Raw genomic sequence first — 26,542 nt, forward strand, 5'->3', positions numbered from 1 at the left:
TGGTTATTCAGACAGTGATTGGGCTAGCTCAATTGATGATATGAAGAGTACATCAAGCTACTTCTTCACTCTAAGTTCAAGTGTTTTCAGCTGGATTCAAAGAAACAACAGATAGTAGCTCAATCCACTGCAGAAGCTGAATACATCGTAGCTGCTACTGCTGTTAATTAGGCTATTTGGCTTAGAAAGCTACTAAATGATTTGAATGCTAATCAAGCAGAGGCAATTGAGATCAAAGTTGACAATCAGTCAGCTGTAGCAATTTCCAAGAACCCTATGTTCCATGGCAAAACGAAGCATTTTAATATTAGATATCACTTTTGTGAATTAGGCTGAATTGACAAAGGAGATTAGCTTGGTCCATTGCTGTTCAAGGGATCAATTTGCTAATATTTTGACCAAGCCATTGGCTGCTGCAAGATTTGAGTGTTTGAGAAAGGAAATTGGAATTAGTTGCTTAGTAGCCAAGGATGAGTGTTCAAAGATGGCAACTAAAGCAGCAACATGCAATCTGCCATGCAACCATGCACAAGCATACAAGTAATCCGGATGAAATGCAGCAGCATGCAAGTGACCAAGCAGTCCAGTAGCAGCATGCAAGTGACCAAGCAATCCAGTAGCTGTACGCTTTTGTCCACTATGTAATCAGGGTTAATTAGTACCTGTGATAGTTGAATTTTTGTTGTTTTTAATGTAACTTTTGTATTTGCTAAGGATTAACCAGATACTTAGCTGATTTGGTAGGTTTTAGGTAGTCATTATGTTGGTTTAACAGCTTATTTACTTGCACAAGCAAGCTTTGTTTTCTTTCAATGTAATCCTTCTACTTATGTATATATAATTTAAACTATTCAAGTAATGAGAGTTGCCAATTTGTTCTCTCAATTGTTCATCCAAAATTTGCTTCTGTTTTTGAGTTTTCAAACACAAAAAATTCTCTTTTATTCTTTTGTTGATCATTTTGATTAAAACTTAACACTATCGAATCAGATGGAATTGAAATTCATTGGTTTCACTTTTCCTCATTCCTAATAAAATCACGTTAAAATTAATTGAAAATGTTAATCGGTTTCATTAGAGAGTAAAAGTGATATTTAACCATATATATATATATATATATATAAATTAGTAATTTTCGATTCAATAAAACGATTTAATTTTATTTCCTACTTAATTTTTCATTGAAATGAAAATTTATTTTAAAATAAGGCTTATTTGATATATTAAAAAATTATACCCCATTTAGCATCTAATTTTATTCTATTAAATTTAGATAAAGGTAATAATTTTAAACAATAAAAATGAATATTTTAAAGTTTTTATAATTAAGAAAGAGATGGATTGTTTGGATTCAATCCAAACTTTCATAAATCAATATATATATATATATAATTTTATACAGCTCAAATTGACTAAATTTTTGGGTTCATGCAAAAAAATTTACGATACTTATAATTTAAATATAATTATGTTATTTCTTCATAATATAGTTTTGATATTAAAACAACAAGAATACCTTAATAGTTAATACGCTTTAGATAATGGCCTAAAATGTGAATTAATATATATATATATATATAAATATATATAATTTATAATATAGTTTTAATATACGCTTTATTATTTATATTATAAATTATATATATATTACTTCAAGCCTATATTAAAACTATATATATATAACAGTTAATAGTAGCAATAGCATATATTAAAGGAAGAATTTTATTATGTAAGAAAATAATATTTTTGAGTTGATTAAAATGGTTTGATTTAATTTTAATATTTTCATAATGAATTTGAAATAAAATTAAATATAAAAGTGATACGATGAATAAAGAAGATAATTATGTGAAATAAAATTATAAGTATTAATTAGAATTAGTTTTCAATTAAAATATCAAAAACCAAAAAATTCATTTTGGTTTATTTGATTTTCTAAATAGATTTGATTTATATTCTATTTAAGTGATTAACTCGATTTATTTGATTTTCAGTATTAAAAAACCAAATGCGACTTTGACCCGACAAACAACCGTTATGTCTTCTTCGTTACCACCAATCAATGTACAATGTAATATAATATTTAATAAAAAAAGAAAGAAAAGGAAAAACTGCTCCCCTGCATCAGTTGATGTTAAAAATAAATAAATAAATAAATTCTTCCTACCTGACCTGATATCTCTGTTTCCTTTTATACTCTGATCCTTTGCCTTTACAGAAAACAGACAAAGATGGAATGTGCAAATCCCACCACCATATCTTAACCTTCCACTTGATTTCCTTTTCACACACCTTTGATTTTCTCTCCTTTTTATTTAATTTTTTTTTCTCAGTTTCCAGGAAAGTGGTGTTTGTTGATCGTTGAAGCAAATAAAACATGGCTACTCTAAACGATATCGGGGTTGCAGCAGCTATCAATATTCTCACAGCATTCGCTTTCTTTTTAGCATTTGCAATGCTTCGGATTCAACCAGTGAATGACAGGGTTTACTTCCCCAAATGGTATATCAAAGGCTTAAGAAGCAGTCCTTTGGTGAATGGAAGTGCGTTTGCAAGCAAGTTCGTGAACTTGGACCTGAGGTCATACACCAGGTTTCTGAACTGGATGCCTGCCGCACTCCAAATGCCGGAGCCTGAGCTGATCGACCATGCCGGATTGGATTCAGCTGTTTACTTGAGGATTTACTTGTTGGGGTATGTATTTGTATTGAAACACTAGTAATAAATCAGAAATTGGTTTTGATCATGATGGGGCTAGTGGGATGTTGGTTTGGTGGCAGGCTTAAAATATTTGGTCCCATAGCATTGATAGCATTTACGGTGACGATTCCAGTTAATTGGAGCAATAATACATTGGAGCATTCGGGTTTAACATACAGCGATATAGATAAGATCTCTATATCAAATATTCCGATTGGATCGCATAAGTATGCTTTCTCACTACACTTTACTAGTTGAATTAGTTTTCTAAATAATCATATGACAAAATAAATTGTTGCTTCGTTCTTCTTCTTTTTTTAATTATTAACTGTAGGTTTTGGACGCATTTAGTACTGGCATATTGCTTTACGTTTTGGACATGCTACGTTTTGAAAAGAGAGTATGAGATAGTGGCAGCTATGAGATTGCATTTCCTTGCGTCGGACCAACGACGCCCTGACCAATTTACAGTAACCTCTATTTCTATTACTTCTTTCATAAGAGAATCAAGTCTAGATTTGATAAATAAGGTGAATTTTTATAAAGTCTACTTTTGAACCCACTCACATTGAAGCAGATAAGTAATTATGTGGGGTTTAAGAGAATCCTACTGCTATGAAGATTTAAATTATGATAAAGAATGAAGTCCAGTTCTTGTTCTGTGACATCATTTTGTTGGTATAAAGGTACTGGTCAGAAACGTCCCACCTGATCCCGATGAATCAGTTACTGATCTTGTCCAACATTTCTTCCTTGTCAACCATCCACATCACTATCTCAGTCACCAGGTTTGGTCTCTTACATCAACATTAAAAATCATATCATCCGCCATAACCTTTTCTTTGTTGCAGCTTGTTTACAACGCTAACAAGCTCTCAGAATTGGTCAATGAGAAGAAGAAAATTCAGAATTGGCTAGACTTCTATCAAAATAAATACAAAAGGAATCCCTTAAAGAGACCTTCATTGAAGGTACTCATTTTTTTTTTTTTTGGTAAAATATTTAGTTTAATATTCAACTCAAAACAAAGTTCATTTGATGAGTTTCTCTCCATCAAGCAGACTGGTTTCCTTGGCCTTTGGGGAAACAGAGTAGATGCAATCGATTTTTATACATCCATTGTTGAGAGATTATCTAGAGATGTAAGTAGCATTTGGTTAGATTATAGTAACAGTGGTAATAATATGGAAGTATGGGCTTAAGTATCTGTTCCTTTAATGACTGTTGTCAGATATGTGGTGAGAGAGAGAAGGTTAGTAGCAACACAAAATCAATCATGCCAGCAGCATTCGTTTCCTTCAAAACTCGATGGGGAGCTGCTGTGTGTGCACAAACCCAACAATCTAGGAACCCAACTACGTGGCTGACCGAGTGGGCTCCTGAACCACGAGATGTTTACTGGGAAAACCTAGCCATTCCATTTGTTTTTCTCACAATTCGAAGGCTTATTGCTGCCATTGCATTTTTCTTTCTTACATTCTTTTTCATGATCCCTATAGCTATTGTACAATCGCTTGCTAACATTGAGAGCATTGAGAAAGCGCTTCCCTTCCTCAAACCCATAATTGAAGTGTGAGTTCCTTTTTCTTCTTCATCTTCTTTCTGCTCATACCTAGCATAAATTACCAACATCCATGTTTCATGCAGGAAATTCATAAAGTCATTCATCCAAGGTTTTCTTCCTGGGATTGCTCTGAAGATATTTCTTTTGTTGCTGCCTACTATATTGATGATGATGTCAAAGTTCGAAGGATTTATTAGCCTATCTGCTCTGGAAAGGAGATCTGCAAGTAGATATTATTTCTTCCAATTTATTAATGTTTTTCTTGGGAGCATAATAACCGGAACTGCGTTTCAGCAACTTAATCATTTTATCCACCAATCTACTAGTCAGTACGTTCTCATATATATGCCTTGTAATTTATAGTACAATTGCTCGATTAGCTTATGACCATCCTCTCTGTTTGCCATTGCCTTACATGTCTCCTTGTAGGATACCAAAGACAATTGGGGTCTCAATTCCAATGAAGGCAACATTCTTCATTACTTATATAATGGTTGATGGTTGGGCCGGAGTTGCTGGGGAGATACTGAGGTTGAAGCCCCTGATAATCTACCACTTAAAGAATTCCTTCTTGGTTAAGACCGAAAAGGACCGGGAAGAAGCAATGGATCCCGGGACCGTTGGCTTTAATACCGGCGAACCTCAAATACAACTTTACTTCCTACTCGGTCTTGTTTATGCTGTGGTGACTCCGATACTGCTTCCCTTCATAACAGTATTCTTTGCCTTGGCTTATGTCGTATACCGTCATCAGGTAACAACTAAACTAATATCCTTATGCCAACTGTTTGTTCCATTTTCTCCTAGAAATTCTTGCTCTAATACATACCGAAATGAACTTGTAGATCATAAATGTTTACCATCAGGAATATGAAAGTGCTGCAGCATTCTGGCCTGATGTTCATGTCCGTGTCGTTGCTGCCTTAATCGTCTCACAGCTGCTACTAATGGGATTATTGAGCACTAATGAAGCTTCTCAGTCGACTCCATTGCTTATCACCCTTCCCGTATTGACCATATGCTTCCACAGATTCTGCAAAGGGCGTTATGAACCAGCTTTCGTTAGATATCCTTTACAGGTTAGTTGTACTGATCTAAATTAGAAGCAAGATTTTGGTATTTCTTTGGTGCTTCTATTTTTCCGTTGCAAATGCGAATATTTGAACTTCATACGTGGGGGATGATAATCAATTAGGCTAAACTCCAAGTTTTGCATTACTTATAAAAGGGAAACGAAGTAAAAGGGTTTTTTTTTTTTTTTCCTTTATGTACACATTATATTACAACTGGAATTCATAGCAACTCTTCTGGGTTTATTCCAGGAAGCAATGATGAAAGATACATTGGAGCGAGCAAAGGAAGCAAACTTGAACTTGAAAGGGTTCCTTCAAAATGCGTATATCCACCCGGTTTTCAAATCTGCGGATGGCAGTGATAGTGAGAGTGAGAGTGAGTGGGAGCGTTCCCCAGCACTGGTTGCAACAAAACGCACGTCGAAAAGGTTTACTCCAATGCCTAGTAAAGACGGTGGATCATTGCTCTCCCTAGACCAAGTTAACGATGAATGTCTAAAACCTTAAGACTTAGGCTGCCTTTGGATGAGCTTTTTTCACCAGTGAAGTACAATTGGGTACTCAACCTCACTAGTCTGCTGCTTGATTCACCAGTCTAGTGTAGTGAAAAAGAAATTCAATCTCACTGCAATCTCACTGCAATAGTGAAACGGGACTAAAGCAAAGAGCAGCAGTTAAAGGCAACTGAGAAAATACCCATACTTCTATTTATATCATTTTACCATTTTATCCTTTAAATTTTGGCCTAAGTTATTCCCCAATCTTATTTGTTTTCAGATTTGGGAAGAAAATAACCAAATTCATTGACAGATAACTACGAAAGCTCTTCAACTATAATGTTACTATTTACGAAAATAATATTTATTATTGTTATAAAAGAATATTTAACTATAAAAAGTTAAAAATTATTATCATTTTATCTAATAAATAATTTAAATTGATTATATAATTCATTAAAATATTTATAATAAAATATTAAAAGATACATTTTAATATTTTATTAAATGAATTTATAAATTCACATATTTTAATAATTTTATATAAGTAAAATAATTTAAAACTTCTATTATATATCAATTCTAATATGATGTCCTTAATAGTCATTTTTATTTTCACCTCACTGCTACAATTTGCGTTTGAATCCAAACACACACTCCATCATTGTTTCTAATCTCATCGCTAAAGATCTAATCTCATCGCTACAGTAACTAATCTCACCGCCACCGCTATTTTTAACCTCATCAGAGGTAAACACACCGCCCATCCAAACTAAGCCTTAGAAGGTCGATTGTTAGATATTGGTTCACTCCCGCACTGTATATGTGTGAGGTCTTTAGGAGGTTTTAAGTGGTTGAATTCTCCTCACCCTCGGCCCCATTCTGATACCATTGTAAATGATAATTAAAGAAAGCAATGAAGAGAAATTTCTTTCTTAATTTTTATTTCGGGGGTTAAATTTTAAAATCTTCAGATTTTACTTTTCCAACCAAATTTTAATAACTTTACAGCCAAAGGTATCTTTACAAAGCTTCCAACCGAGAACCATCACCAGTGTCGGCGTCTCTCCCTCTTCGACGGTGAGAACTCAGATGACTTGTGTCTTCTCCTTTTATCTTTTGTTTAATAAATTTGTTCTGAATTTTAGAAAATTTTCTTTGGAAACCCCCCCCCAAAAAAAAAAAACTCATGTACAATTTTTTAAACTTTCCATAATTGAGCTTGATTGGTTTGCAACAGCAAAATTCATTCCAAATCTGAGTTTTTCATATTTCACTTCTGAAATCAGGCATATTTTTCATAGATTTGAGCCCTTCTCTTCTTCGTTTTGTAATATGAATTTCATCTCTACTTCTCGGTATGAAATTATCAAATTTGTTTAATTTTCTCTGTTTCTTCTTGTTTCACTACTGTTCTCTTCAATGATCTGCTACTTCCTTGTATCCGTGAATTGAAAAGAAGCTAATGTAGTTAGCTTGTGCCATGTGTTTTTTGGAAGCCAATTTTTTGGTTGAATCGATCAACAAATCTGGGAACATAAGCTAGATATGTTTTATAGTTGAATGGCATCTTCATGGCTCTAAGCTGGTAAGGTGGGATTAGAACCCCATAAGCCTTCGATCAGGAAAGTCTTCCACAAAAGTTCTCAATTGAAATATGTATAAATATAAAAGATGGGTTGGGTTGGATCCCATGTGCGTCTTTTTGAATTTGACTTAACATTTTATACATCTTTTTTCTTGCTTATGCCACTATATATGGATTACAATTTATAATATACCACAAATTATGTAAATTTTAACATCTTATATAAATTTATAATTTAATGATTTATAAAAGGGTAAAATTATAATTTAATTTTGATATTTGAATTTGTTCACTTATCTTAATTTAGTACTTAGGTTTTGTTTTTGTTAAGTTGATACCTAAATTTTTATTCCATCCACTATATTGACACTTTTTTTAATGGTGTTAGATTTGAAACATGTGGTTTTATGAAATTATGTCATGTATCAATGATAATTTATCATCCGAAAAGTTATTAAAATATTTTTCTAAAATAGATTATAAATTATAATTAAAAATTATAAACTAGCAAAATTACCAAAAAAATTTAAATCAAAACTTTTTTCTTACTTCATTAACTTTATTTTTCTTTTCATTTTTTAATTTCTTTTCCTTGACTAATTATCTAAAAGGTCCATTTCCAAACATATTTATGAAAATGGACCGATTACACCATTATTCACTGAAAATGGCCACTTTTTGCAAAACGCGCCTATGTGGCCGCGTTTAAGGGGGAAATTGCCATCAAAACCCGCCCCCAAGGGAGCGTTTTTTGCCACGTCAGCGTTTGCTTAGTGTTTTTATATGTTAGGGATATTTGCATGTTTAGTTCTTAGGGTTTTTTAGGGTTTTTAAGGTTAGGGTTTTGCCAAAATAAGTTAGGGTTTAGTGTTTAGGTTTTTGTTAAAACAAATTAGGGTTTAGAGTTTTAGTAGATTTTAAAATAAATCAGATTTAGTGTTATTTTATAAAATTATTTAAATTAAGGTTTAGGATTGTTAAATAAATTAAGTAAATTAGGGTTTTAGGGTTTTAAATAAATTAAGTTAGGGTTTTAAATAAATTAACGTTTTAAATAAGTTAAATTAGGGTTTATGGTTTTAGATAAATTAGAGTTTTAAGGTTTTAAATAAATTAAATTAGGGTGTAGGGTTTAGGGTTAAATTTAATTAAATTAGGGTTTATTTTTTAACAAAATTGACTATTTTGTACCTTGAAAAAATAATTCTGAGAACACGTTTCTACACAAATAGTGTAAAAAAACGCTTCAAGCATGATGCACTGTCAGTAAAATTACAAAAAAAAAAAAGCTCCCATGTGGACACTCTTTTTCTACAGTAGTGTAATACCCCGAAAATTTTTATAGTAAAATATTATCCTTGATATAGTAAAATAAGGAAATAAAGTGACAAAAAGGGAAATTCAAAACAGGGGAACCCGAAATCATTCTGACATTGTCTCACAAAATTCATCATATCTCATGATTTACAAATCCATTACTTACACCGTTTCTTCTATAAGAAACTAGACTCAATAAGATTTAATTTCATATTTTATTCATCCTATAATTTGAGTTTTACAATTTTTGGTGATTTTTCAAAGTTAGACTACTGCTGCTGTCCAGAACTGTTTTAATGCAATATATTAATTACCATGTTATAACACCCTTATTTTCTTTTTCTACACCATTTCTCATCACTTTATCTTATTTTCTCTTCACTAACATATCAAGAACATAGGACCTTATGTAATAAAACTATACTATAACATTATTTCCATGCTTTCTCAATAATAACAACTTAAAAATATATTAAAATCTTGATGTACTTACCTTGTTCTCTTGATTCCAATCTTTAATTTGATTTTCTCTCCTCCAGCTTCTATTTCTTGAATCCAACTTGATATTCTTGCTCCCCATCATCTCCTTGCTATCTTTCTCTCTTGATGGCTATGGAAATTCTTTCAATATTTAGGTGAAAATAATGAATTTTTGGAGGAAGGACTAAATTGTAAGAAAAGGAAAACTTTCTTTCTTCTTCTTCTTCTCACGTTAGTTGCATGAGAAATGGTGATCCTCCCCCCTTTCTTTCCTTACACACATATATATATTAAATAAAATAATAATAAAATAATAAAATATCATTTAAAAATTAATTTAAAGTATTAATAAACTAATATTTATTTATTTAATTTATCTAAAATATCTCCAACATCATCATTGTCTCTAGATTTCTCTCTCTTCCAATTGACCATTTTGCCCTTTGTGATCTTTTAAAATTCCATTCTTGAGTCAACACTTAATTTGGTAAAATTGCAATTTAGTCCCTCATAATTCTTCACCTATTCAATTTGGTCCCAATTCATCAATTTTTCTTGGTTCTAGATCATTCCATCCTTAAAATATTTTCACTATTAGTCCTTAAACTTTTCATATTTACACTTTAATCCTTCAAATTTTGAGTATTTACTCTTGGGCCACAAAACTTTTCTCACTTTTACAATTTAATCCTTTCTTGAATCAATATGTTATTATATACTTCCCAATATTGACATAACTCAAAATTTCCCTTTTTGTCACTTTATTTCCTTATTTTACTATATCACGAATAATATTTTACTATAAAAATTTTTCGGGTATTACATTTCTCTCCCCCTTAAAATAAATTTCGTCCTCGAAATTTCCTTGTATTCTTTTGATCATGAATTTCATTATTTCTATAGTTTTATAGTTTCTTTTTGCACATATTTACCCAGTTTATCATTTATATCCATTCTCTATCCTTTCATCTCAAATTTTATTTTCAATTCAATATTTCACATTTGCCTCTCAGAGCTTTTACCAACAGAAATAGAAGATAATATCATATGTATCTTATTATCAAGTGTTTTATCACATATATTGGCTTGGAAAACCAAAGAAAGATAGAGTAGTACCACTTGTGAATCAATCAGACTTGTGATAATTTCTGTCTATTAGCATATTTATCCAACCTTTCCATATATTGATTATAGCATCCAAACATGAACAGTTGTACATACCTCTGAAAATATCAGTACATTTAAAATACCCGTATAAAAATCCCCAAAAATTTTTACTGTAATATACCTATTTGTAACAGATATATTCAAATATTTAATTTATTTACCAATCCGTTGACTAGTAAAGTCATGAATAGTTTCACCATCATTCAGTTCACTGAAGAAACTAATTGGAAAGGAATTTTCAGTTAACCATTCAGTAAATACCATATTTGAACAAATCGATTTTCCTATAAATAAGTTCTTTATTTAACAGTGGTACTGTATATCCCAGCTAGTTTTCAGAAAAATTTTGATGTATCTATTCAGAACCCATCTTTACCTATTAACTCATTCTCAATTCCGACTATATTATCAATTGTTCAACCATTGAACTTTTCACTTTCCACTTCTGAACTTAATCAATATAAATCTCATGAATTTCATTGCATATAACTATACTAGTAAAGGGGTATAGATCGCAAAGTCTCATAATTTAATTGTCATATATTTACTCATATAACATTTATCATTCTCAAGTACTATAAAACATTTATTCGTACTTTTACGAGTTCTTCTTTATCATAACTAACTTTTTTACTCAGAGATAATTATTTACCTCGTAACGAAAATTGTTTACTTTTTACTTAGCAGATGCCCAGTAGACTAGGTAGAACACTTCGGATATACGGGGCTTATACAGAGGTGCATTATTATGCATTATTAAACAGAGAACACTGAAGTGCTATACAGAGAGTACGAATGTGCTGAATGTGCTAATACTTAGAGAGCACTAACGTGCTAGTAATCAGAGAGCATGCTGAGGTCCCTTAATATCCTAGTAGTTCTAATCTTGTCTACTTGGGTAAATTATTTCATGCACGCATATCACTTTTACACCTTTCGCATAATACTTTCACATGCTTTATAATTTAATCCTTGTGCCAATAATCCGTTTATTAATGTCTTCTTTACCTTTAATACATGTAATATTTTTCAAAATTCACTATTCATCTATAATTTACTAATAATCCTTATCATGTACTTCATATACCACTTTTATATATTTTGCAATTTAGTCATCAGCACAATATTTCATGTAGCAATATAATTTACTTTTAATAATACACATAACATTCATCATCAACATGTATTTATTCATACCTTTATGAATTCCGATTCATTCTAATTAACTTTTTACTCATATACTTAAGTATCATTTTTAGTATTATCAGAATTATCTTAGGTTAGAAAGCATCTCATTTTATAAGTAAAACAAATCTCATCGGAGTCGGGAGATATCATACTTATCACATATTATAATGACATGTGTTTTCAGACTTCACATATACTATGTTTGGTTCGAGAACCGACTAAACCGTAGCTCTGATACCACTAAATGTAACACCCCCTACCCGTATCCATTGTCGAAATAGGTACGAGGCATTACCGGAGTTTACTGAACATTTTCAAATAATTCTGAGTTATTTATTATTTATATTTTGAAAATAATCATAACGTCTCTTTATTGGGCCCTCGAAGCCCCAAACAAACATTAAAAACCAATCGGAATTAAATCGGGATTATAAAAAAAATTTCGCAAAATCTTAAATTTTATTTTCATCTAAGTACTTACCATTTCAATGCTTTTTATAATTAAACAAGTTACCATTCAATCAATAGTTTGTCACTTGTCTAAGCATCAAACCACACCATTGTTAGTATACTTGCACATTTTTCATATAAATTCAACATTGATATACTTAGTTTCTCGACATGTCACACTTGAGTTTAATAATTGTCTTTACTTACATAATTTCCTTGTATCAACATATCAATTATAATCATATATGTACATGTCATGAAACATATCATTCTCTTACCGTTTCTTCATAAGTATATATCATTCATTTCATTATATCAATATTTCATGCTCCATCATTTTCATATATTTTATGTATATTTATTAGGTAATAGCTTATATCAAACTTAATATAAATTATATTCCATGTACTTATACTTATTTCGTTTATCTATCTTCATAATTATTTCATATAACCATTCGTCATCTGATACATATTACCTGAATATCAATTGTTCAACAAATGTCATAGCATCTCCCATCCACGGTCTTATTTATCTTTGACATGATGCCATAGTGTCTTTCAACTATGGTCTTACTCATTTTCTGTCAGGTTGCCATGGTATCTTTCAACCATGGTCTTATTCTTTTCATGTCATGTTGCCATGGTATCTTTCAACCATGGTCTTATTCTTTTCATGTCATGTTGCCATGGTATCTTTCAACCATGGTCTTACACATCTCATATCAGGTTGCCATGGTATCTTTCAACCATGGTCTTACACATTTCATATCATGTTGCCATGGTATCTTTCAACCATGGTCTTACACATTTCATATCAAAGAGCACACTCCCGCGAACCTCACCCTTACAGTGGGATTACAAGTCCAGGCTAAATCCCCTGTAATATAAACTCATAGAGTATTGTCGGGATTACGGTCCAAAGCTAAATCCTCGCAGCGACAATTACTCTAATGAGCTTGGATCTGAATTACCAATCCAGGCTAAATTCATACCCTAATTCGGATTACCCGTCCGGCTAAATCCATTTTACACATATTCTTGGGAGGGCTATATCGGGATAGGATCACTCGTCCTGCTAGATCCTTTTACCGTCAATTCCTTTTCGAGAGATCCATCGAATTTTCCTTTCATTCAACAGGATTTCTTCCCATTTTATAAAATATATCAATGTTTCATAAATTTCCATATAATGAACATTCAAATCATATTCATATCAAAACATGCATTTCAAGCATTTAAGAATATAATTCAAGTTACGAACTTACCTCATTGCTTGTTTGTGTTTATAATTTCATTAATCCGATATCTTTTATTTTTCACATAGAGTCTCATATTTGAGTCATCCGGATCTTTATAAACAAATTTAATTATCATTTTCATTTATTTCATATTCTAATGCATTTAATTAATGCTCTAGGCAAAATTACCATTTTGCCCCTAAACTTTTAATTAATGACAATTTCATCTTTAGGGTCAGGAAAATAAAATTCTTGCAATTTAATCCTTATTTCCAGCTATTATTCTCATATATATTGATAACAGTCCATGAATTCTATAAAATATCAGAATTTTTCATAATTTCAACACTTTTCAATTTAATCCCTAAAACATGTTTTCCCCCGATCTTGAACTAAATTAATAATTTCATTCAATTTTGTAATTTAAATAATAAAATAATCCATTTCATGCAATTTGGTCATTTCTGACATTTTTACAAAATTGCCCATAAATTTTTACTTTTATTCAATTTAGTCCCTGAGCCTAAAATATGCAAATTAGTCATGCTAGATGAATATTCATACATATTTTTCCTCCTCCTCCTCTCCATTCCACACCCTTAATGTAGATAACACACTTGTAAGTAACATTATCCATAATTTTTATTATTTACTTTTATGAATATTCAAGCTATCTATGTGTGTCATAGTCACTAAATTATTTATATCTGGAGCTATACAACTCCAATTTAAGATCCGATAATTTTACCTGAAACTAGACTAATATATATTTTTACCATAAAATTTTCAGAATTTTTGGTTCAGCCAATAAGTACAGTTTATTCTTTAAAGTTACCCCTGTTCTGCTGTCTGACAGTTCTGACCCTTCTTCACTAAAAATTAATTATCTCATCGTACAGAATTCGAATGATGTTTATGTTTGTTTCTATTGAAAATAGACTCATTTAGGATTCTAAACATATAAATTTAAGCCCCTAATTATTTTTATCCAATTTTGTTATGATTTTACAAATTCAAAACAGGGGAACCGGAAATCATTCTGACATTGTCTCACAAAATTCATCATCTCTCATGATTTACAAATCCATTACTTACACCGTTTCTTCTATAAGAAACTAGACTCAATAAGATTTAATTTCATATTTTATTCATCCTATAATTTGAGTTTTACAATTTTTTGTGATTTTTCAAAGTTAGACTACTGCTGCTGTCCAGAACTGTTTTAATGCAATATTTTAATTACCATGTTATAACACCCTTATTTTCTTTTTCTACACCATTTCTCATCACTTTATCTTATTTTCTCTTCACTAACATATCAAGAACATAGGACCTTATGTAATAAAACTATACTATAACATTATTTCCATGCTTTCTCAATAATAACAACTTAAAAATATATTAAAATCTTGATGTACTTACCTTGTTCTCTTGATTCCAATCTTTAATTTGATTTTCTCTCTCCTCCAGCTTCTATTTCTTGAATTCAACTTGATATTCTTGCTCCCCATCATCTCCTTGCTATCTTTCTCTCTTGATGGCTATGGAAATTCTTTCAATATTTAGGTGAAAATAATGAATTTTTGGAGGAAGGACTAAATTGTAAGAAAAGGAAAACTTTCTTTCTTCTTCTTCTTCTCACGTTAGTTGCATGAGAAATAGTGATCCTCCCCCCTTTCTTTCCTTACACACATATATATATTAAATAAAATAATAATAAAATAATAAAATATCATTTAAAAATTAATTTAAAGTATTAATAAACTAATATTTATTTATTTAATTTATCTAAAATATCACCAACATCATCATTGTCTCTAGATTTCTCTCTCTTCCAATTGACCATTTTGTCCTTTGTGATCTTTTAAAATTCCATTCTTGAGTCATCACTTAATTTGGTAAAATTGCAATTTAGTCCCTCTTAATTCTTCACCTATTCAATTTGGTCCTAATTCATCAATTTTTCTTGGTTCTAGATCATTCCATCCTTAAAATATTTTCACTATTAGTCCTTAAACTTTTCATATTTACACTTTAATCCTTCAAATTTTGAGTATTTACTCTTGGGCCTAAAACTTTTCTCACTTTTACAATTTAATCCTTTCTTGAATCAATATGTTATTATATACTTTAATATTGACATAACTCAAAATTTTTTTTGTCACTTTATTTCCTTATTTTACTATATCACGAATAATATTTTACTATAAAATTTTTGAATATTACAATTAGAAAAAAAAAGCTCCATGTGGACACTCTATTTTGAAGGTGTAATAGTGAAAATTTTATAGTAAAAATGATAATTAAGGAAAATTGATGAATTAGGACCAAATTGAATTGGTGAATTATGAGGACTAAATTGCAATTTTACCAAATTAAGTGATGACTCAAGATTGAAATTTTAAAAGATCACAAAGGCAAAATGGTCAATTGAAGAGAGAGAAATCTAGAGACAATGATGATGTTGGAGATATTTTAGATAAATTAAATAAATAAATATTAGTTTATTAATACTTTAAATTGATTTTAAATGATATTTTATTATTTTATTATTATTTTATTATATATATATATATATATATATGTAAGGAAAGAAAGGGGAGGATGATCACCATTCTCATGCAACTAACGTGAGAAGAAGAAGAAGAAAGAAAGTTTTCCTTTTCTTACAATTTAGTCCCTGAGTCTAAAATATGCAAATTAGTCATGCTAAATGAATATTCATATATGTTTTCCTCCTCCTCCTCTCCATTCCACATCCTTAATGTATATAACACACTTGTAAGTAACATTATCTATATTTTTTTTATTTACTTTTATGAATATTCAAGCTGTCCATCTGTGTCACAGTCACTAAATTATTTATATCTGGAGCTATAGAGCTCCAAATTAAGATCCAAAACTTTTCCCTGAAACTATACATATATATCTTCTTGCCATAAAATTTTCAGAATTTTTGGTTTAGCCAATAAGTACAGTTTATTCTTTAAAGTTACCCTGTTCTGTTGTCTGACAGTTCTGACCCTTCTTTACTAAAAATTAATTATCTTCTCGTACAAGATTAAAATGATGTCATATTTTGTTTCTATTGAAAATATACTAATTCAGGATTATAAACATATAAATTTAAGCCCATAATTATTTTTATCCAATTTTTTATGATTTTACAAAGTCAGAACAGGGGAACCCGAAATCATTCTGACCCTATCTCACAAAATTCATCATCTCTCATGATTTAGAATTCCATTGCTTACATCATTTATTCTATAAGAAACAAGACTTAATAAGATTTAATTTCATATTTTATTCATCATTTAATTATATTTCTAAATTTTTTTATGATTTTTCAAAATTAGACTACTGCTGCTGTCCAAAACTATTTTAGTACAAGATATTAATTACCATGTTATAACACCCTTATTTTCTTTTTCTACACCATTTCTCATCACTTTCTCTTATTTTCTCTTCACTAACATATCAAGAACATAGGACCTTATCTAAGAAAACTCTACTATAACATTATTTCCATGCTTTGTCAATAATAACAAACTTAAAACATATTGAAATCTTGATGTACTTACCTTTTCTTATTGACTTCAATCTTTAACTTGATTTTTCTCTCTCCTCCAGCTTCTATTTCTTGAATCCAACTTGATATTCTTGCTCTCCATCATCTCCTTGCTATCTTTCTCTCTTGATGGCTATGGAAATTCTTTCAATTTTCAGGTGAAAATAATGAATTTTTGGAGAAAGGACTAAATTGTAAGAAAAGGAAAACTTTCTTTCTTCTTCTTCTTCTCATGTTAGTTGCATGAGAATGGTGACCATCCTCCCCTTTCTTTCCTTACATATATATATTAAATAAAATAATAAAAAAATAAAAAAATATCATTTAAAAATCAATTTAAAGTATTAATAAACTAATATTTATTTATTTAATTTATCTAAAATATCTCCAACATCATCATTGTCTCTAGATTTCTCTCTCTTCCAATTGACCATTTTGCCCTTTGTGATCTTTTAAAATTCCAATCTTGAGTCATCACTTAATTTGGTAAAATTGCAATTTAGTCCCTCATAATTCTTCACCTATTCAATTTGGTCCTAATTCATCAATTTCCTTTGTTTCTAGATCATTCCACCCTTAAAATATTTGCACTATTAGTCCTTCAAATTTTCATATTTATACTTTAATCCTTCAAATTTTGAGTATTTACTCTTGGGCCATAAAACTTTTCTTACTTTTACAATTTAATCTTTTCTTGAATCAATATGTCATAATATACTTCCCAATATTGACATAACTCAAAATTTCCCTTTTTGTCACTTTATTTTCTTATTTTACTATATCACGGATAATATTTTACTATAAAAATTTTGAGGGTATTACAAGTAGTTCCTAAAAAAATAATTTTGAGAAAACGTTTCTGAACAAATAGTGTCAAAAACGCTTCAAGCAGGATGTAGTATCAGCAAAATTACGGAAAAAAGCTATCACGTGGACTCTCTTTTTTCTACAGTAGTTCATGAAAAAATAATTTTGAGAAGACGTTTTTGAACAAATAGTGTCAAAAACGCTTCAAGTAGGATGCACTGCCAGCAAAATTACAGGAAAAAGCTCCCACGCAGATGCTCTTTTTCTACAGTAGTTCTTGAAAAAATAATTTTGAAAAGATGTTTCTAAACAAATAATGTCAAAAATGTTTCAAGCAGGATGCAATATTGGAAAATTTTCTAAAAAAACTCCCACATGGACGCTCTTTTTCTACAGTAGTTAATGATTGGCCTTAGGCTATAAACGAGGCAAATTTTATTCTCAAGATGCAAAGTTACAGCAAGTAAAATTAGAGAGACTAAGTAAAATAAAAATTTAAGATGAGTGAACGTATTAGTGCTGTTATTTACTATGATAGTGATGTCCGTGACACCGATAACTGCGTTATTTTTTTATCAGAGAACACAACATGAATGGTTTTTAACCAGAGTATAGATTTTACAGAATTTCATAAAAGAATTAGGCGCAAAATCTTCGGAATGATTCCAAGTAGGGTTTCTTCTATTAAGTATCGATTTTGTGTTTCGATTGATCCCGTTATAAATGAACCATTTGTTATCAAAGGTGTTTGTAGCTTTGAGGAGATGGTGCAGACTCATCTTGCTAGTAAATCACCCTATCTTGAGTTATATGTTCAATTTTCATCTCCAAATGAAACATTTGCGACTTCAACATCAACTGTTGTTCAAGAGGAATACACGACCCCTAGCCGACACTCCGTTAGTGAGAGGCAGAACATGGAAGGGCCCATGTTTGGTGGCAGTATGGAAAACACAACTCCTACATGATACTCGGTTAGTGGATGGGACATGCACATCGGTGGGTCAATGTTCGATGCTAGAAATATGTATTGGGGAATGACATCAAGTTCTAGTAGTTGGAAATCCACATCTGATTGGAGACGTTATGAAATATCCACAAGAAAGGATGATATACTCCCTACAACGTCCACCTGCAAAGGGACCTCATACGTTGCAGATGATAGTGGGTTGGATGATGAGTCCGATGTGGATCTACCTCGAGAGCCCAGCCCCGATGGTGTAAAAGTTGCATTATTTTCTAAACTAGAGCCTATTCTATCCGAACCTAAAGACGTTGAAGGGGGTTCAGATAAAGAAGAAGAAGTTATTTGATTCAGGGCGTACTCGCCTCTAGCCTATATGCATAATGTCGATATATCTGTAGATGATGTGTTGGAGTTTCCAGATCTACCATACAGAATGCGTGACCATACAGGTTCGACATTAGATTCGGGTGATTTGAAAGTTAGTAAGGAGTTTTCCAGTAAGGATAGTTTTCTTGGTGATTTGAAACAACATAGCATCAATCAGGGGGTTAACTACAGTGTGGTTAAATCCAAATCTGAAAAGTTCAAGGCCAAGTGAACAGTGCAAAATAGTACATGTTTATGGCAAATCATGGCTTCTTTTAGGAAAAAGACAGGCTTGTGGAAGAGAAAAAAGTACAAAGGTCCACATACATGTGTTACCAGTACAGTATCACTGAGTGTTTAGGGTTTTAAATAATAATGTTATTACTTAATGTTGCATTATGTAACGTACTTCATTGACAGGTGTTTCATAAGATCATCCCAAGATGGATTCAGGCATGATAGCTAACTTAATACTATCGATATTGAAGACGGATCTCAGGACTTCTGTGTCATGCATAATTGCTAGTATTTGTAGCCAATTGAGGTACGCGCCCTCTTATCGCAAGGCTTGGATAGCTAAGCAAAAGGCATTGGAAAAGATGCATAGTGGGTAGGACGCTTCATATAATGAGGTTTGGCAGTGGTGTCAGGTACTGGAGAGGTACGTCCCAGGTTGCATAACAGACCTTGAAACGGTCCCTGCGTACTACAACAACCAATTGCTTCATGGATGCCAAGTGTTCAAGCATCTGTTCTGAAGCTTTAAGCAATGTCGGGATGCATTTTTGTACTGCAAGCCATTGGTACAAATTGACAATACCTTTATGTATGGTAGATACACTCATCGACTATTGCTAGTTGTGGCATAGGATGGCGATGGGAGAATCCTTCCAATTGCATTTGCTATAACACCGGGAGAGTCAGCTGATAACTGAAATTTCTTTCTTTCTAAATTAAGGAGACATGTATGCCTCCAACCTGATATCTGCGTTATATCGGATCGGGACACTGGAATACTAGCCGCAATCGAGCGACATGGAATCTTATAGGATCGCACACACCATCGGTATTATCTAAGGCACGTTGCATCAAACTACTACGGACAATACCAATCTATGACTGAACGAAAACAAGTGACCAACATAGGTATTTAATCTCTATTAATATACTTTCAGTTGTAATATTTAATTTTTTTAATAGAATATTGGTATGTAATTTTTGCTGAGATCAATAAAGACCGTTTTCATGAGATGTTGGGGAATTTACGTTCAGTTAATGATCAAGGCGCAGACTACCTTTGTAACATACCTTTCAAACAGTAGACACAAGCATACAACGGCGGCCTACGATATTGTCATATGACCACAAACCTGGTTGAATGCATAAATTATGTTCTAAAAGGAACGTATCATTTGTCGATAACCTCAGTTGTATGAGAGACATATTTTCATTTGGCGCCACTATTTCCAAAGCGAGCAACAAGTTATAAAGGCCAAATGCAGGGAGGCCATGTGTTGTTACGGAAGGTATTGCAAGAAATTAACAAGGCGAAAGCATGGGCCAACACGATGCACACTATGTGTCACGATCACAACAACCTATGGTTTCATGTGATAGGGTTTGACAAGTGGAGCCAATGTATTACCTGCGGACAATATCGTGTACACCTGATAAATAGGACTTGCGACTGTGGGACGTTTGACGTACTTCGTTATCTATGCACTCATGCAATTGCAGCTTGTCAGAATCTCTGTTTGGATTTCGTGAGATATGTCGACGAAGTGTACAAAATAGAAAACATGTACAATATGTGGAGACACATATTCCCACCGGCCCCAAATGAACGTAAGTGGTCATCCGTATCGCTTGCTCCGTTTAAAATTGTTACCGGATAGAGAATTGTATCACAAATCAAGAGGTCGACCTTGCTCGAGTAGAATACATAATAATATGGATATCTAGGAAAGAATGAACCAACAGAAGTTGTGTGGATGGTGAAGGAACCCATGTCATACAATTCGATCATGTCCAAGCCGAAATAGTTGATAATTGCTGTTATGAAACGATGTTGCATTATTTCTATTCAGCCTTATTTAAGAGAACTTATATTTTATTCAAAATATAAAATTAATTTACTACTAAAATATTAAAAATAACTTATTTTTATTAAATGAAACAATATAGAAACAATTTCTACAAATATTTTAAAAAATCAATGTATATGACGGTCGGAATTAGTGCCACATGGGGGTGGACGATGATTACGCGTTGGATTCCTCCTTGGTTGCTCCTGCGAGGGTTTTGGTTGCTCTAGTTGCGGGTGTTGGAAGGATGACCCACCTTGGTAGAATAAAGAATGTGGAGGTGTTTGCATCACCCATAGCGAAGGTGCTTGAATCCTATAAGGCAATGGGGAATGGTAATGAGATGAGCTCGGCGACGGTGCTTCGTGCGATTTTTGCGGTGGCAATGGCCTATATATCATTAGTTGAGTCGGAGTCATCAGGAAAAGGAGATGCACTGGGCCATGTATTCCAACATGGCATAGGACTGAAAAAAGGAAACATATAAGGTTAAGATACATATAAGGGCTAGGATACGCACCTGGCATAATCTAAAGGGGCTGTGATGTGGGTGTCGTCGATTGAGGCATTGGGCTCGGTGATTGTGTGGGTAGCGCTGTTGATGGGCCAGGTGATTGTATATGCGCTGTTGATGGGTCCGTGCCGTCATCCTTTCTCTTTAGATTTAAAAGGCCCCGTCGTTCTTTTTCCATACGGATTTACCGACGCTTCTGCTCTTCCGATAGCAAATATGGCTTGCCATGGATCCTAAACCATGGCATGTAATCTGGGGTGCACACTAACTCTGAGACGATGATCGGTTCGCGATCAGGTACATAATCATACTGATTTTTTCAAATTTCGATATATTTTGACTAGAATACTAGCCAATCTGTATTTGTTAGCTGTAAGTTGATTTTGTACTGGTCATCGAGCATCTCAGGTTTCTCAAAAATTGATTATCAAAATCCAAATTGTCACAACACTCTATCCGTCTGGTGCATCTTGATAGTAGCATAGTTGACCAATGGGACCTTAATATGCCAAATGCTCTGATCTTGAAAGAATTCTTCCAGAATTACAACCCGTATTGCCGAATCCTCGTATGGTGTCCATTGAAACTATATGAATGGGATAAAAATATTAGTTATATACATAATACTAGATACTAAATACTAAATATGAAACAACTATTTTATGTATATATATTTTATTTAATACTTACTTGCACTTCCAACCGTTGGTCTAATAGAAACCGTATATCTTTAAGAGCTGTAAGTATTCTAACATAACTCACTGGATGATTCCACCTAATTAAATAAATTTTCAGCATATAATTTTATTTTAAATCTATAGAATAATTGTAAAATCAAATAAAAATTTTACCTCGTTATGAGTGGGAATGTATATGGGTGGTTCACTCGAGGACATAAAAATGGAAAGCGAAACCGAGCCTATGATTGTAGTAGTGATAGGCAACTTCTAATTTTGGCTTTATTTGGTAGCATCGCCCATCACATCTCCCAGTACAATATTGCCAACACGGCAAACCCCCAACTAAGTTCACCAACTGCTCTAAAATCAACGAGCTTCAGTAGCCACCTTAGATATACGAGGTTTCGTGACAAGTCCGGCATCAAATAACTTCCAATCATTTCAAGGATATATGCCCGAGCATATCGTATTCGTTCTACTTCAGTCTAATCATTCCCCAGCTCCGAGAATGTGTCTCGTAACCAACTCATCTCGATCTAACCTCCGTAGATATTATCTAGAATCACACCTAAAAGATCGTAGCTAAGGCTTCCCAATCAGTAGATTGAACGGACCCGGTGAGTGCGGCCCCATCCACCGGCAATCCTAATTGTAACTGGACGTCCTTTAACGTGATAGTACACTCTCCGCATAGAAGATGGAATGTGTGCGTCTCCAATCTCCACCTCTCTATTAACGCGCTAATGAGTTTCAAGTCTAACTTGCACCCCTGGCCTATAGTCGCCGCGTGCCAAAAACTCGCTTCCCTCAAGTAATTTTCTATCAATGGTGATGGCAGACCATACATATTACGAATATAACATTGTAACACCCGATCTACAGACTATTATAAAAAATTATAAAATACAAATTAATTAAAATTACATAAATGAAAAAATATTAAATAATATTTAAATTTTAAAATAAACCATTACCATTTTTATTTTTTCGACGGAGATATTATTATGATCGAGATGAATTAATCACCCGACCATTGCTAACACGATCAAATATTTTTGAAATTATAAAAAAATAATACTAATTTAGAAAAAAATAAAAGTAAATAACTAATTATAAAGAGCTTTGAGAAATACAATGAGAAATTTGAGAGCTTTAGGGAGAAATTGTAAAGATTTTTTACTAAATTGTAAATAAAATATGTGTGAAATAATAGATTGGGGGATTTTATACTTTTTTTTTATCGTTGGACCCCTCCAACAGTAAAAAAAAAAAAAATAGCCATTGGGGTTCTGTAACGCCCCAAAATTTCTATGTCTGTTTTTATGAATATGTAACACGAATATATGTCTGCTTTAGTGGCTAAGTGTTCTGGGGGTATGTGGGAGGTCCTAAGTTCAAGCTATGGCTTTGGCAGATTTTGAAATTTTTCTAAGTTAAGCTTCACTCTTGTTCAGTAAGCTTTTATTTAATTGTTTGCAAAACCATATCAGAATGGGCTAGCTGGTCTAGTGGTTAAGTGCAGTGTTGGTGTGTTGGAAGATTGTGTTCAATTCTCTGTGATGGCAAGGAATAGTATTTTTTTTAAAGTTCGGCCAAAGTTGTGCTGAACTGGGATTCTGAGTGGTGGATGTGTAGTGGGAGTTGAGAGAGAAAATTAAGGGATTGAGATAGGGAAGGTAGTGGGATTTGAGTAAAACAGTTTTCCAAAAAATTCTCTCTGCAAAAAAAAACTGATTATCTTCTCCTCCACTTCTTCTTTTTTATTTTTTTTCCTTTCTTTCTCTTCTTCTCTATTCTTTGCCAAATTCTTTCCCCATTCTTACTGTTGTTTTCTTTTTTGTTTTTTTTCCCTACTATCATTGTTTTGCATCTCATTCTCTGGCACTTTTTCGTGCGCTATCGATTAGTGTGGTAAGTACCATTTTTCGTTTTGGGTTTTGGATAGTGGTTAATGGAATTTGTTTTGTGTTTAGAAAAGGTTACACGGCTGAAGTTATTCGATCAGTGCCGTGGTGGTGAAGAGAATTCGTTGTTCGATCTAAGGTAATGGTTTTTCGTTCAATAAATGAATACCCCATTTCGGGTTTAGTTTAATTCAATTGTTTAGGTGATTAATGGAGTGAAATATCAATCAATTTTAGGTTGGAGATTGATTGGAGCTGCTTTTACTTTGAAAATGATACAGGTGTGCACCCGAAATGTAAAAAAAAGGTTTTGGCGAAAGTTGAAAACCCTACTATCGATGCCACATGGGTGTGTGGTTGCCCGTGTGGTAGGCCATATGCGACCACACGGTTTTGCGATCGACGAGGCCAAGCCCTGTGCGCAAAACATAGCCATGTGACGATCAAGGCCAAATTAGGTCGTGCAGGGTATACAGGCGTGTGGGCCCACACGGGCAAGCCACATGGGCGTGTGAGCCCATGTTCACTAAATTGATTGCTAAGGTTGCATGGGTCGCCCAAGTCAACTATGAACCTACTGTAGGATCGGTAAGTATCACTTAGACCCCTAATTGTGTGAAATGACTGTTTGATTTATATATATTGAACATGATGATAGTATACATGTATACCGAATTGGTTATATGTACTGATATTATGAGATAGCATGTCATGATTTGTATGTTGCATTGCATGGGTTTGGGTTGATTATATTTGGAGGAACTCTTAAGCCTAATATACTGGCAGCTCAGCTGCAAATTACTATTTTGTGCCGCATTCGGTACTACCTGGAGTGTAGGGATGGGTGGGTTGATTTAATCCCCACATTGAGTGTAGGGTTGGATGGAGATGGTGTGTAGAGGCTGGTTGGGTAGGACCTTGTTACTGAATACTGCACGACTGCTACTATACTGAGATGGGCTAAGGCCCAAACCGTTACTGATACTAAAAGAGGATTAGGCCCAAAACTATATTTGACTGTGCACTGTGTCTACTATTGTTTGTTTTCTGTGAGATTACACACTGAGTTTACGTAAACTCATCCTTCTTTATTTAATGTGCATAGGTAATCCCTAGACCTAGACGAATTAGTGCAGGCGAAAGACTCGACGGTGACCACAGTTTCTGGACTTTACGTTTTTTGTAATTTATGTTTTATGGTTTTATTATTATTGGGATGTAATTTGAAGACTCTTGGGATTTTTGCTTAAATTTGATTTGATTTTTTTATTTTTTGTATAATTATAATTGCTAGTCGTAGCCAGTTCGGTATTCAAAAGCTAACGTATTTTTTAAACTCACGATTACTTAAACTGTTTTGTTTTAAAAGCTTCCGCAACAAGAAATATTTTAAAGCAAATGTTTTAAATAAGTAAAACGATTTCCTTTAGAACTAATAAGAGATAAAGATAGGTAATAACATGGAAATGATTTTATTGTAATAATTTAATTTTCAAACACACTATCATATGACATCGCCAGATTTGACCATAACATTTAGGCCGGGTTTAGAGTGTTACAGGTTCAAAAATTGCCAGCAAAGCGTGCCCTCAGGGGATTGATTTTTGCCACGTCAGCAAAACGCGCTGACGTGGAAGCGTTTTGCTGACATGGCAAAAAACACTCCCTTGGGGACGCGCTTTGTTTGCAATTTCCCCCTTAAACGCGGCCACGTAGGCGCGTTTTGTAAAAAGTGACCCTTTCCAGTAAATGATGGTGTAATCGACCCATTTCCGTAAATACGCTTGGAAATGGGCCTTTTTAGGTAATTTAGTCCTTTTCCTTCTTCATTTTCTCCATTCTTTTCTTTTTTTCATACTCTAATCATTACTATAACAGTGCCGTCCATAGCTTTCTTCACCTGATCCTACCACCAAAACACTTCCCTTTTCCTCATTGTCTCAAATCTTGTCTTGTGTTTCCTAGAGAATCTCTTTAAAGGCTAAAAATAAAAAATTGATTTTTGGGTTTTCAAAACTTCGATCTTCACCACAGGCTAGGAAGGTTGCTTGTGAGGCTGAGAGAGGGCTAAAGGACCAAAGGGTGCATGTCACAGAAACAATATACTCTCTCAGTCTTGTGCTTGTAATTTTCTAGGTATCCCATATGCTAAGCTATATCAAAGTCGAATTTTAATTTCCAGTTTTGATTTTTCTGATGGTTCTATGGAAATTTGTATAAACATTTATGTGTGGATTTTGCAAATTTGGTTGAGTGTTTTACAAAAAAAAGTTAAATAGTGAGGCTCTAGATTATTTTGAGTTCTCTAGGTTTGGGTTCCAATTTGCAAAGGTTTGAGTTAGTTCAAAATTGAAATGTCTTTTATTTTGGTTCTGAATTGTTTGGAGT

The 26,542-nt window shown here is 32.8% G+C and overlaps 1 protein-coding gene across 2 annotated transcripts; it reads left to right on the forward strand.

Annotated features, from left to right (window-relative positions):
• The first annotated feature begins 2,126 nt into the window (after window positions 1-2,126).
• Window positions 2,127-6,195, forward strand: LOC108473050 (CSC1-like protein At3g21620). 2 transcript variants are annotated; one of them, XM_017774614.2, is made up of 11 exons: window positions 2,127-2,694; window positions 2,781-2,927; window positions 3,035-3,170; window positions 3,387-3,488; window positions 3,552-3,671; window positions 3,762-3,842; window positions 3,932-4,272; window positions 4,348-4,593; window positions 4,694-5,018; window positions 5,110-5,343; window positions 5,587-6,195. In XM_017774614.2, the coding sequence occupies exons 1-11, from the start codon at window positions 2,378-2,380 to the stop codon at window positions 5,842-5,844; spliced, it is 2,307 nt and encodes a 768-aa protein (XP_017630103.1). In that variant the 5' UTR covers window positions 2,127-2,377; the 3' UTR covers window positions 5,845-6,195. The 2 variants fall into 2 exon arrangements, with proteins under 2 accessions (XP_017630103.1, XP_017630105.1); XM_017774616.2 differs by having other exon boundaries at window positions 5,131-5,343.
• The last annotated feature ends 20,347 nt before the right edge of the window (window positions 6,196-26,542 follow it).

Source organism: Gossypium arboreum, chromosome 11 (assembly GCF_025698485.1).
Source record: "Gossypium arboreum isolate Shixiya-1 chromosome 11, ASM2569848v2, whole genome shotgun sequence".
In the NCBI taxonomy this organism is placed as follows: Eukaryota; Viridiplantae; Streptophyta; class Magnoliopsida; order Malvales; family Malvaceae; genus Gossypium; species Gossypium arboreum.